A 14,956-nucleotide genomic window follows, 5' to 3' on the forward strand; every position below is an offset into this window, starting at 1 on the left:
AAAAAATAGATAATAATAATAATACAATTTTTAATATAAAAAAAAAAATTAAAAAATTAAAAAATATAAAAATAAATATAAAAATTAAAAATAAATAAATAAAAATAATAATAATAAAATTTTTAATTTAAAAAAATAAAAAATAAAAAAAATATGATAAAATAAAATTAAAAAAATAAATAAATAAAAATTGAAAAAATAATAAAATAATGAAGTAAAATAAAATAATAAAATAAGTCGAAATTTTGAGAAAACAAATGCAAAATTTTAATTTTTAATTTATTAAAATTTCGACGGATGAGATTAAAAGATATCTTGATCCTCATCGACGGTCGAGATCATTTTGACATGGATCACTCGAACTAGCCGTTGGGAAATTTTCCTTTAAATAGGGTGCTAGGGGTCATTTGAGATCAGATTAGATCTGAAAGTCTGGTGCTAAAGAAAGCTCTCTTGTAGTCATTTTTTGTGCAATAAAGAAAGACTTTGGGGTTAAAAATCTTGCTGGTGTTACTCTTCTGAAAATGCTGTAAGATGATTTATTTTTCTGCATAATTTTATTTTCAGCTATTGATTTTAGCTTGATGAAGATTGATTCAGGCACAGGTATCTTGTCTGATTTTTGGGGTTTGAATGATAGTTTAGATTCTGAAATATAATGGCAGGTATCTCCATTTGATCTGGGTTTCACTATTTTTTTTCTCCCTTTATGTTAGTGGTTGATTTTAAGCTGTGCAGGAAATCTTAGTTTTGAGTTTACCGGGCGTTAGGGGAAGTTCTCGGTTGAACCAACCAACTCCTGGATTGTGATTTCTGAAAGAGCCCAACCAGTTTCAATCCCGGGCTTATCATCTGAAATTTTTTATGAATGCATGCAGGGTTTTCTGAAGCACCTCACATTAAAATTGAAATTCTGAAAATATAACTGTAGATTATTGACAAATCTCGCTGCTAAAGAGCCTTAGATCTGTAAATACTGTAAATTCGTAGCTGGTTTGAAGGGTTTTATTTTTTCCTTGCACATATTGTTTCTGGGTATTTTGTTTTTCCATTGCAGGTTACAGGTCTGGAAAATTTTTGTGTGGTTTTCAGCAGGAAAATCTACAGCAACAGGATCTAAAAAAAAAATTTGAATGCAGGGCAATTTAAAATTTACTGGAGAATTTGCAGGTTTTCTTTGAAGAAATTCGAGGGTTTTTCCAGGTTATCTGTTTGCTGCCTGGGATTTCATTTTGACAAAAGGTTTCAAATTTTTTTTTATGCTATCTGTTTGCTGGGGTTTCATTTAAAATTGCTTTCCAAAAATATCAACCAGCAATCTTGCATTCCAAGGGTTTTAAAATCATTCATTTTCAGATCTTTTTTTTTTTTTAATGAGGGTTTCAAGAAATCTAAAGGAGAGCGAGTTAAAAATTTTTGTCAAGATTTCTGGAAAATATTTAAAGCTCCTCTCACTCTGCTGCAAATCAAATCCCTGTCTCCTCACAGCTCCATTTCTGCATTTCTCTTCAGCATTACTTCCTGCGGATTCCTTCCACGCTGCTCCAGCACCTGCAAACAAAACAAAAAAATAAAAAATAAAAAATATTTACAAAATTTAAAAATATTTTGAAAAAGCTTAATAAAAAAATAAAATTGAAAATTCATTTTTTGTGGTCCATTTTTCTATAGCTAAACGCACTTAAAATGTTTATTTACAAGTTGGCTATATGAAAGTGGTAGCTGGTCAGCATTTAAATTTTATGATCATTTAAAGCATTTAATTTTTCTTGAAGTTTAATTGCTGGATCATTTAAAGGCGTTGTGCATTTGTTGAAAATCTTACATCGCTTGGGTTATTTGATGATAAATGATTGTTCTACATGGTTTATATTTCTGCAATATTCAATAAATAATCATTTAATCGTTAGCTCCTTAAGGCACTGGTCTATTAACTTAATAAAATCAATTAAGTGCTTGTTTTCCCTCTTGTCTCCCAACCCAACTGGTCCACAGTTGGTCATGCATTGTCCCATAGGGTCTACCCCCCTTAGCCGCGGGAGATAGGCTTAAACGGAGAGATCGGGGATCAGGGTGACAACCCCCGGTCTGAGCGTTGTCGTGACAATCTGTGCGACAACACTACGAAAGCAATAATTTCTTCACCCAGAAAAGACTTACAAGCTTGGAAAATGTCTGAAGTAAATCCATCAAACCCTGATGCTTTATTTTTGGGCGGATTCGTAACTGCTTCTTCCACCTCTTGAATAGTGATCTTTCTCATGAGCACTGCATTTTGATCCTTCATGACTAGATGAGGAATATGTTGATTTTGGGTCACATCGGATGTGCTCTAGCTTCGAAATTTTGTGGAGGGGCTAGAAGTTAGAACACATGAGATCTCCAAGACCCAGAAATCATTTGGAGAAATTCCACTTGGATTGTATTTTATTAAATAATTAATATTTTTAATGGGGTTCCTAAGTCTAAATTACGAAAATAAAAATATTAATGAGTATTAATGAAAGTATGGATGAGAAGTTTTTAAGAGACGAGGATCAAGTCTAATTTAATCTTAGCTGTTGATTAGGGACTAAATCTTGGCCGTTGATTCATCAACAGGAAAAGTATAAGAGAAGACTTGAGAGTCATTTGGAGACACACCAAGCAAATACTCAGTAACTCGAGGGAAATCGATTCTCAAGGAGGAGGAGTTCGATTTCAGAGGGAGAGTTGCAGGGTGAAGGAAGAGGAGGGCATCAACGTCAGTTAGAGATTGAGAAGGAGGTTATGTAGAGCATCAAAGGGACAATGTAGAGGGAAGATCAAAGAGACAACGCAGCAAGGGATGCAGTCCTCATGCAGGCCTCACGCAGAATTGATACAGAGGTGATGTAGTGAAGGATGAAGGGTCTCCAGGGTGTTAGAATTTCTCTAGAGCAACGGGAAAAATTGTCTTAGGTGTTTCTCTCAGAGGTGTCTATATATTCTGTAAAATCGTTCCTTGTAAAGAGATTGTTGCTGAAGAATAATAAATAAACCCTCATTTTCTGCACCGATTTTAATGCATTGGGTTTTTTGGGGACAATTGTCCAAAAATAACTGTGTTGATGTGGTTGATTCTTGTGCTTGTTTATCACTGTTATTTTCTCTATGCTATTATGTGACAACTGCAGTAGAATTTATTTTGATGTTTACTGAAGGGTTTTGTAAATAACTTATTTAAGTAGGAGAAATAAATCAGTTACTACAGTAGAATTTCGTGTTAAAATTTTTCACAAAATATGATCTATAATTTTGGAACATGGCTGTAGAATCTAGTGAGCTCTTCTTGCGAATCCTTGTGATCCATTAGCCTTTGCCTAGCTAAATTCATGAGGGAGAATATTCGAATTTAGTGGCTATGCTGTAGCATGGATTTATGTAAGAACCTAGTGTTTTTCTCCCCTTCTTTGAACCAAGTGATTCTCAACTTCTACTTCCACAATATTTCCTCCTACGTTCTCCTCTCTTCAAATTTTGTTAGGATTTCCCCCTCTTTCCATGCCAAAGAATCCAATTGGCCTTCATGAATTATTTGTTGTGGTACCATTTCCATCTGTGCTTCTAATTGAAGTTTATCCTCAAATATTGCCAAGGCTTTTGTCATAGAATCATACCCATTTGTGATGCATTCAACACATGAATGTAGCTTAGTAATTTGCTATAAGAGTCATCATTATATCATATCACAAGATATTATAATGCGGAAAGTACTTATCAACTATAGATGAAATAACACACAGATATATCTTCTCAAGTATTGTATTGTAATGTACTCAGTCAGTGGGAACCCCGCCTCTGTTTTTGGGCGAAGTGAGATTTTGCAAACAAGGTCAAAGTGAAAGGCAATGGTATATCTAGACTTGCAACACTTTGCAGTCATTTCATGTATCATATCATGGTTGGACCAAAAATGGTCAACACCCCCTCCTCTTTTCTTCCTTTCATCATCTCTCCTAGGGTTTCTTGGTTTTTCCCTAAAATTGAATGGCGACTCCAATCTCTCCTTCCTCTGGTGGTAGCAAGAGTCCCACTCAACTGTCACCATCCTACTGTAACCTCTTCTTTTTCCATTTTTTGTAAGGAGAAAAACAGAGGTTGAATTGTTCTATTGCCCTTGACTCTCATCTTTTACATGAATTATTCTGCATTATTTTTTATTTTTAAATATTTATATTTCTTCATGGGCGCGCATACAAGGAACATGATTAGAAAAGCAGTAATTTATTTCATCTTTGCTATGTTATTTGATGCAAGGCATCAAAATTTCTTTAATGACACAAGGTTGGTACTTTTGTGCATGACTCTAATTAGATGATTGTGATTGTTATTATTTAGACTTTGAAAATATCTTGAGAAAAATGCATCATCATACATGAGTTGTAGTGTTTTTATATTTAACTTTTAATAACTTTCTTTGCTTTGTGACACTTATATGTTTCATCAAGAATGGTGGAAAACCACCGTTGACTTACCAGTCTTTTATTAAGCTGATCGGTTTGCCACCGCTTCCACTTGGCAATGGGCCACCTTCGATCCCTCCTGTTGGTATTGACAATTCAAAGGATTTGCCTATACCGACGCTTACAGATCTTGGTTTTGGAGATGTGTCTCAGGTTTTGATCACTCTTCTAATTTTGAAGTGCAATAGTTTGTTTCAGTTTAAGAGTCTGTTGAATTTATATTCAATACTTTGCTGACATTTAAACAATGAATTTTGGACATAGGAAATGCAGAGTCAATTCTGTTAATTTATTGCTTATGAATTACATGGGTCACAGGAAGAATGCACTCCTTTTGTTGGTGGTGAAACAGAAGCACTGAAGAGAATGGATGAATCTCTACAAGATCAGGTATATAACTTCGACTTCCAATTGTAAGGCACACTCAACTTTTGTTCCATTGATCATTTTGGTGCCAAATTTCAAGTATTGTGACATCCAAAATCATATGTTGAGTGAAATTTGAAAGCAAGTTTGTATATTGACAAGCCCACTTGAATGAGGTACAGTTTAGAATTTTTATTGGAAAGTGCATCTAGTGTTTCATTAACGACAAAAGAGAGTACATACAACAATCTACATTAGGCCAAAGCTCGAGTGTGCAGCTTTTACCCTCTCTACATAGAAAAGGAGAGAGAAATAATTCACTTTAGATTTACTTTCTAGAGAGTCTATACATCTTTCTGAAATTCCCTATCATATGCTGAAATTTGGATTGGGAGATCTGATTTAGAATCATTGATTTCCCCCAAATGAAATAGTGGAGCTTTGGCATTAAATGTTGCTGTACACTCCCTCGTCTGAGAAAGAGATTCCTATCCACCTTATTGTATCCTATTATCCCTTGTTTTGCATGAGGCCTACACTAGTGAATTTTTTTACTACACTTCTGAATTTTATCACAAGGAAGATTTACGGGTTGATGACCTAGGAGTTGTGCTTCACTTGATGGGGTTATTAGTGATGTAATCATGGACATCTTGATGCTGTTTTTACTTTGATTGTCTTGGTGTTTTCTTTCCTTTCACGGTAGTAGACTTGCTTATAGAGTACCTGTGATCATATGGAAACTTCATGATGCATGTTGATATATGACTCCCTTAATGAAATGCCCTAGCACTTTGGGGCTAAGTTGACATTACATTTACATCTTCATGGTGCAAAGCACCCAACATATCCCTCGTCTTTGCATATGGTTTATTACTTTGATGAGTGGGTATTATCATGGTAGAGTCTCATTGTTCCAACACTCTAGCTCCCATAGGTGGTTTAAATTTTTACACACGAATAAGTTGCTTGTGAGGTAGATCATCACCTAGAGGCCACTAGACCTTTTTATTGGTTTCACACTTGGATGAGGACTATCTTGAGATATGCTATGATTTCGATTGAAACACTCCTTTTATTGGGCTCATATGTGGAGGAACATACACACTTGTCATACTATTATTGCTTCAATGATTAGGGTGCCCCCCTTCTTTGGTCACTTGGATGGCTTAGTAGCTAAGTAACTTGACACGGGGATTTGGGATTCGTAGGATACGGAGATTCGAGTGTTGGATTTAGACACATTGACCCCCTAGAACAAGACACGTAGGATTCGTTATATATTATTTTATTAATATATATATATATATATATATATATATATTAAAAATTAGACATTTCTTACACAAATTCTCATTAATGATACAAATTCATTGATTTCAAACATAGATCTTTATCTAGATGTTAGTTTTATTGTTTACAAAGTAAGTTAGTAACATTATAGCATGCATAGTACATACAAAATTCAAATACATGTCACATAAATCATGATTCATAAATGAAAGACAACTTACAAGATAGTAAGATGAAGACACTGACAGCTGTAGTTTTCTCATTAAGTCATCAAATCAAAATGTGTTACATAGGTAGTGCAATGCTAATGGCAAATAGAAATAGAAAATATAAAACAACTACAAGTATACAAGCCTCAAGGCAATAGGTAGCCCATGACTCATGAGTCATCAATCCTCATTGTCATCATCAGAATCAATATCAATGTCCTCATCATCATGGTCACCACTGCTCTCCTCTGCATCCTCCTCCTCCCCTGTATCCATAGTCGCCTCTGCATCCGCTGGTGTGGAGGATGACCTGTCTGAAATATCACCGTCATCAAATCTAACAGGCTCTAGAACTGGATCATTGAGATCCATGTTGGCCAATGCCAACTCAACACTGCTGTCCAGGCCCATATCATCAGGAAAGACATCCCACATCTTTGTCTTTCCCCTCAACCACTCTTCCCTCTGCCTGTAAATAAGACGAAGGTTGGTGTGCACCTACACCATTGTCTCTGCTTTAGACTACTCAAGCCTGCTCTTCTTCACACTATACAAATTCTCATATGTGCTCCAATTCCTCTCGCAACAAGAGGATGAAGTCACCTGAGAGAGGAGCCTCATGGCTAATTGCTGAAGAGGAGGGCTTGTTGCCCCATGATTTTCCCACCAAGAATAGGGCATCTTAGCCCCCTGTCTCTAATCACATCATATCCTGCAAATCGACTAGTGCCAGTGGAAAAATCTGCAAAGGGATCCTCCACCTCATCAAGCAATGCTCTATCCTAGAAAACCCGCCTGAATACATCTTTCCTCCTCTATGAGATTTCACCTTCCATGTGAGGAGGGAATCTGCGGGAAGGTCCACAATTCAGCCACTCATGGCTGTAGTATTTTGGGTTCAATGAGTGAGCCAAACAATGTAAAGATGTGCAATTCTTGTCCCATTTGTTGACAAGAATATCCTGTATAGTACCACAAAAGGCCTTTGGTGATGTCTCATATTCGGGGCACTCACTCTGTAGAATAATGCTCCTCACAGACTCAATCACGGAATCCCATTGCTCATAAACCTCTCCTTGGATGGGTTTGTCTGTATCTGCAAATTGAAGCAAAGAAATGATAGGGTCCATGATTTGAATAATTAGATCTACCCTCTCCCACCAAGCATCATCTAGCATTGCGTCCTTCACTCTTTTAGAGGCTACTTGATTTGTCTTTCTCCAGAAAGACCAAAACTTAGAAATAACCATGGTCCCAAGAACGGTCTTGACCTCCCTCAACCTTTTCAACATGATGAATGAAGAGGCAAACCGTGTATCAACAGTCTTCAACAATGATAGATTGTTGTACTCCTTGTAGATAGTGAGGGCATTTGTATGATTTTGCACAAAGTTACGGATATGTCGTGCACCCTCAATAATGTTACCAATCCAAAGCACATCAGAAGCAATGGATTTCAGTGCTAAGTTCAATAAATGGACAATGCAAGGTGTCCAAAACACTTGTGGATATTTAGCTTCCACAATCATGCCAACAGCCTTGCAGACAGGTGCATTATCTGTAATGATTTGCACACAAGAATCAACACCTACATCTTCAATAACTTTAATAAATAACTCACCCATAAATTGTGCATCCTTGTATTCTCCAAGTGTATCCACTGCTTTCCAAAAAATTGGACCATTCAAGGAGGACACCATGAAGTTGATGAGTGGGTGTTGTGCTGGATCTGTCCATCCATCAGAATCAATGCTAACCCTGGATGTTGGCCATAATGCTTTAATTAGCTCAAGCATTTTTTGTGCCTCTTTTTTTGCCTTCGTCAATAGTGTGGTTCTAAGCTTCTGTGAACCAGGAGGCACATACCATGATGGAGACCCGTGAGTTAGAGCTCGACACATCTCAATAAATAGAGGTGAGCATGCAACATTAAATGATATGAAGTTTTGACAGAAAAATAAGGCAATGGTGAGATCAAGTTCTTCCTGTTTCTCTTTTTGAAAAATCTTGTCCATTGGACCAAGTGAAATTGCTTTTTTTTTGCTGCTTGTCCCCTAATAGAACTCTCAAATGGAAATTTGGCGGTGCCTTTCCTCAAAAATTAAAGGGGGCCTTCATTCTTGGTTTTTCTTGATTTTGCAGCCACATTTTCCATACCAACAGTGAACTCTTTTTCCATTTCTTTCCTCTTTTATAAAGGAACAACTTTACAAGCTCCAATTCCACAACCTGGTAAAGCCAACAAATGACCTTTCACACGGTAATATGTGCTTTTGAAAGAACTGTGGCAAAAGTTGCATCTCCATTGCACATTACCTCCTCCTTTCCCCTTGGTGCTTGTCCCATCCTCTCTTGTGACATATTTCCACAAGGGATATTTCTCAATGTTGTCTTTAGGAGGAAGTCTTTCCTTAACATTACTTGCAATAGACTCTGATGATATTGGGAGAGGAGGGGCAGATCCAATGGAGACATTCTTCCCCTTCCTTTGCCCCCTACCTGCTGCCCTTGATTGAGCCATGAATACTGTAAAAAAATAAACAAAACATGTACAAATTTGTAAAAAAATTTCATATACAAACTGCTGTAATAGAAATGCAAAAAATTAGAGATGAAATGCACTTACTTGGTGTTTGAATCTCCTTGCCGAACGCTCCATACCCTTAGCTCTTTGCTCCAAACCCTTAGCTCCTTGCCCATAGCTCAATGTTTGCAAAACTGAATGAGAGAACTAGTAAATGAGTAAAAGAACAACATCGTTTTGTGCCGCGGGTTTCACTTTTTTGGGATTCGAATCCCAAAATCGGGACATGATGTGTCCAAACGGGACACGACTAGGATTCGATCGTGTCCCGTTAGGACACGTCGTGTCCATTTTGGGATTCGAATTGGGACACGTCGTGTCCATTTTGGGATTCGAATTCCCATTGAATCGTGTCCGATTCGTGGGATTTGGACACGTCGTCTATTTTGGACGAATCCGGTTTCAGAGCTTAGTGGACATTGTTATGATGGATTAACCCTTATTCATGGATCTAGCCCTTGCTATACTTATGTTGTTATATCTCGAAACTTGAGCTTGAGTGGTTTGTTGCACACTTGTTGATGTCTTATTGTTGAGCACTCCACGTAATAAGGCCACATTCTGTTGCTTGTCATGCTTTATTGTTGAGATGTGCCAAATTCGAAATAGGTATCTTCCACAGATGTTGAGGAATAACCCTATTTTATTTGTTGACAAGGGTCTGCCTCCTTTCTTCATGGAGGTGGCTGATCAGTGATGACATTCGACATGTGTTCTTCATAGAATTGATGCCTTATTACATGGATCCACTTGATTGGCACTTGATTTAAAGAGGGAATCCACCATTTGAGGCCACATTGCATGCTTATTCATGGTTTGAATCTCTAGAAGATCAGGTATATAGGGCCTAGATATGGCTTTAAATCAGACCTCACCTTCAGATTTGGTACCTATACCTAAAAATAAAAACACCTAGAACCCAGATATACAAAAAGAAATAAAACCCCAGAAACCCAAGTTAGAAAACCCAAAAACTTTACAGATCTATGCACAGAATGTAAGATTTATCAAATCTGGCGAGTGTGAGTCCAACTCCGCTCCCAGATCTGATAAACTAAGGCTCTTAACAACCAGATTTATCAATTTAGCATAGAAAAATTTAAAATTTTTAAATTTAAAAGGAGATTCGTAGCCCAAAACCCTTCATGCATCACCAATAAAACTCTTATGATAAGCCCGAGATCAAATCAAGCTAGGCTCTTCAAAAAATACGAATCAGGAGTTGGCTGGTCCAACTGAAAACTTCCTCGAACACCCGATGATCTAAAAAATCAAGACTTTCTTGCAAAACTCAATCCAACCATTAAAATAGAGCGAGAAAATGGTAATAAAATTAAAGATAAACAGAGATACCTGCTATTACATTCAAAATTTAGATTATCACTTAAACCCCAGTGACTGAGTAAGATACCTGTACTCAAATCACTCTTCATAAGCTATCATCAATGGCTAAAACGAAATTTATGCATGAAAATGACACATCTTACAATATTTCCATGAAGAGTAACACCGACGAAAAATTAATCCAAAGTCTTTCTTTATTGTCAAAAAAGATTACACGAGAGCTTTTAGCTTAGCACACGACTCAAAAATCGGATCGATCAACTGACAAATGACCTCCTATTTAAAGATAAATCTTCCCCTGTCTAGTTCGAGTGATCCTCGTCAAAGCAATCTCGACCATTGATGAGAATTAAAATTTCTTTTAATCTCATCTGTTGAAATATTAAGTTCTTGAGGAAATTCGAATTTTTCAATTAAATGCATTTTAATTAACTCAAAAATAAAAATTTTGAGTTAATTTCCTCAAAAATTTGACTTTGACTTAATCCCCGGGGACCAAAGGCTTAAAATTTCGCAAAGTAATTAATTAACCTTAGTCCCGAGACCTTTTAAAATTTGAATTTTAAGAATTGACGAATTTTGCATTTGGAAAATTTAAATTTACCTACGACCTAGAATTAATTAAATTTTTGGCTTAAGATTTGAATTAATTTTTGGCCAGAAAATTTAATTAATTAACCTATGAGGGGATAAATGATTTTTCCAACCCTTAAGACACTTTACATCATAATTTTCATATCTTTTACATCATAAGGGGGAAAACCCATCTGAAACAGACCCTCATAGACTACCCATTTCTGCGTCACAAATATAATCCAACAGACCAAGCAATTTGTAATAAAATAACATAACCAAATAGTTAGGATTATTCCCAAATCACTTTTACATAGACTCGATTTATAACATTAGGAATGACCTAGGATTCTAGTGATAAGATACATTTTGGCTCTGGGGTAAGATTGAAGGAAACCTCTGCCGACCATTCGAGAATGGATCGATGAGACAAAAAACCTCCCAGAATGCAGGGCTTCACCAAAAAATTAGGTTTACATAGGAAATTACATATATGACACAAATCTGATAAGATTGTTTACATCATATACATGTAGAATCGATTTACATTATAACATGATAATCAGGCTGTTGATGATAGATGAACGACACAAACACATCGATTAGGCTCTATCCCCTTTGCGAAAAAAGGGGGTGTAATGCTATGGGTCGTTGACACTTAGTTGTCAACACATACCTTATGAAATGGGTCTTCATCATGACATCTTGTTGTAGGTATCAACGTCTTGCATTCATGTTGACACATCTCCCAAAGATATCCATTGTAAAGGGTCTACATCTTTTCCATCAGAGTTTTCATATCTTTTCGGGAGATTTTGTAGTCAAGTCTTCTTGATCTTTTGGATGTTGATTGTCTTCATCAGGGTTGCATATCTTACAATCTCTTCCTTCCTTACACATTCCATTCCCAGGTGTCCTTTTAGAGTTTTCTAATCACAATTATGTAATTGTAGTCAACCACCTTATACTTCATATGAGGACATATTATGTTGATTCCATCTAGTGTGACTTATGCATTCCTGCATCCTTTCAGAGGAGGAGATCCTCTTTCTCTTGGTCATGCTTCTTAAGATAGAAGGAATGATCCATGTTACCTGCAACCACATAACATGTCATAATGATATTAAACAAAAGCATACATACCTTATTTTACCTTCAGGTCATCGAGGCTTCTTCCAGCAGCTTCCTTGATTGAAGAGATCTTCAGTCCTTTGATTTGCTTCATGTCATCACATCATTATCTCATGGATTCCATAGGCTGGAATTATTGTTGAAATACTTACTTCCTCTCTAGATTAGAGAACTCTTCGATGAGGATTCCATTAGAGAATTATGAAGATATTGTATATCCCCAATTGGTAGATGTTTCCTTTTTGACTTGATGTATGATGAGCCTTAGATGACTCCTTTCTTTTCTTCAATGTCCACTGAGGTTCCCAAGAGCTATATAACCTACATGTTTGTCTGCCATGGATTTTGTCCTTTATGATTCCCATGGTAATGTCATGAGCTCTTGTTTCTAATGTTTCCATGATGTCATGATGCATCTTATTATCATTGCCATATCTTATAACACAAGATTTAGGAACCTATGATAGGACCCTTTTGTGAGGGATACTATCTTACTCATTGGAGAGATTTGTTACTCCCTCTTTCCTTGGCCCTTATCTTCAACTTCCTCCATCTTTCAGTGATAAGAGCTTCCAAAATCTTCTTATAGCATTGAATCTTAGCTATACTTATTCTATCTTGTTTGAGGACCAACGTTGCCTTTCCTTTCTACACATGGTTGTGTTCTTTTAACCTTCAATATTTTTTTCATCAACTTGTTTTTCTCTATCTAGCATAGATACTACAAGTTGTTGAATGAGGTAACCGTCTTGTCCATGGACATTTGTTACCTTGCCTATCAGTTAGAACGATGATGATTATCTTCCTTCCTAGATCTTGTAGATGAGATCTTATGAAGATATCATACGTCCCTTGATACCCTTTACTTTCATGTAGATCCGATTTCATGTGACCTTCTTCATTGCATCTTTAGAGAATGAGTTTATCATCTACATCAATTTGATGTCTCCATTATTGCTATGTGAGGGGATCTTTCATAAGCATCCCTTTCAGTAAATTCAAAGGAGACCTATTGATATGTTTAATGACTTCTGCTTCTTAGAGGACTATGACTATCCTCCTTCTTCATGCAAGGAATCTTGATGACCCATCCAACCTATAGATGTCCTTGCAATCATGAAATCATTTAAGCAACCCTAATTATAGAATGAAAAGATACTTACTTGTCATGTGAAGATGAAATCTTCACCTCGATCATGTTGGAAGTGCTTGAAGTAGATGCATTGATGCTTCCTCCATATGAGATCCTTGTTGTACTAATAGGAAGATTGCCTTCTTTGCCTTCGAGTCACTTCGACTTATACATCTGACAAACTGTTGATGTACTTGGGATGGCACTGCATTGCTATTACATAAGTAGACCATGGAACCTTGTATTATGCAACATTGTGTAGAATCATAGAGTATTGAGGTCGCTTGCCATGATGTATAGAGACCCATTAGTTAGAATTGCTGTATCATAGGACTTCTTCATTTTATATTGAGTATTGTTTATACAAACTTCTATATATATGCCCTTGAATATATATCATCAAGCTTTGAGAATTCGAGATGTCAAGACTGTTCCTTTTATAGAAAGGATTCAATCCGAGGTTGACATCTTCATATAGTGGCACTGAACCTGTGGGTAAAATGGGACTTGTAAAATAAATGTCATTTGGCTGTGTATATCCGAACTAAACTGCTGTATGAGCTGTCATAATTGAGTCTTTTGCCTGTGATCATGTGCATCTTTTGTCTGAGTTTTCTGAGGCTGAGAATGTAGGAAGAATCCGAGTATAAGTCATCAAGTTGAGAGAGACAAGAATTCAAACATTGTGACATTGTATACTGCTATTGTAGGCTGATCCTTGAATGTCTCTTTTAGCTGTCCTTCCTTTGACTATAGCACCTTTGCTCTCATACCATGTTGAAGAATCTAGGGCAGTAAGCATTAGTAAGATTCTTCTAGACTTGATAACAATTTGTGAAGTTCTTTGACAATGTATGTTAGCTTGATCTTCTTATTATTAGTGTGTGTGTTAACTTCATCAAACTGCTACTAAAAACAAAGAGACAAGAACACAAGATGTTGGCATTCTTCTAGGGCCAAAACCTTTCCTTCTTGGAGAGGAAAACCCACATATAATTCTTCTTATAGAGATTCCAATTGACGAAAACCAAGGCCATGACCCTTGACCTATCAAGCCACTCCAAGACCAAGACACCAATCCTCTTCTAATTGTTGAGATCATCATTATTGCTTCACCGAGATCATCATTGCTGCACCATGACTACTACTTGAGATCACCACTGTGCCTTTACTGAGATCATCTTTGCACCTTCATTGAGATCATTATTGTAGTACCACAAAGGTCCTTACTTGTTGCACCATTTCTTGCTTCACCATGTCAACGAGTTCTTTCTACTGCTGCACTCCACCAAGACTTGTGACAACATTTAGTAGCATGCTCCATCGAGACTGTAATTGTATTCTCCTTGTACCGAGATCACAATTATGCCGAGAAAGTGTAACACTGTAATGCCTATCCGAAAATCACAGTGATTTGAGTTTGCTGCACCACTATACCTTGTCCGAAATTTTGTTCTTCCTACACCACTATACCTTGTTCGAAATTCTGTTATTCTTGCACCACTGTACCCATCTGAAATTCAGTTCTTCACCCATCCGAGTCCTACACCCATTCGAAATTACAACAGAATCCAAGTTCCTGCACCTCATACGAAATTTCAGAGATGTCCGAAATTTTGTTGTGTAGTTTTGCGGATACCCTAGCTGGGTATTTATAGTAGTTTGTCCTCCATAATTAGCCAACATGTCCAGGTGAATCGTTGTGTCTTTTATATGAGCCGACATTACATTAATATACATATTTTGAGGCCGACATGATGTTCTCTTCATTGTTTTGCTTGTAGTCTTCTTCTTTGAAGGATGGTGCTTGTCTTGGAGGGCTACTTGACACTAGGTTGAC

The 14,956-nt window shown here is 36.7% G+C and overlaps 1 protein-coding gene across 1 annotated transcript in view; it reads left to right on the forward strand.

Moving 5' to 3' along the window:
* The window catches only part of UVR3 (DNA photolyase family protein), a 303,194-nt gene that overhangs the window by 195,975 nt on the left and 92,263 nt on the right, over positions 1–14,956 (forward strand). Inside the window, exons 4-5 of the mRNA XM_089396602.1 lie at positions 4,470–4,637; positions 4,803–4,874. Coding sequence (XP_089252728.1) covers positions 4,470–4,637; positions 4,803–4,874 — 240 coding nt within the window. The remainder of the gene's footprint in view (positions 1–4,469; positions 4,638–4,802; positions 4,875–14,956) is intronic.

The sequence above is a fragment of the Pinus tabuliformis genome, chromosome 1_2 (genome assembly GCF_031772625.1).
Source record: "Pinus tabuliformis cultivar Carrire ecotype Pingquan chromosome 1_2, CPIR1, whole genome shotgun sequence".
NCBI classification, from domain to species: Eukaryota; Viridiplantae; Streptophyta; class Pinopsida; order Pinales; family Pinaceae; genus Pinus; species Pinus tabuliformis.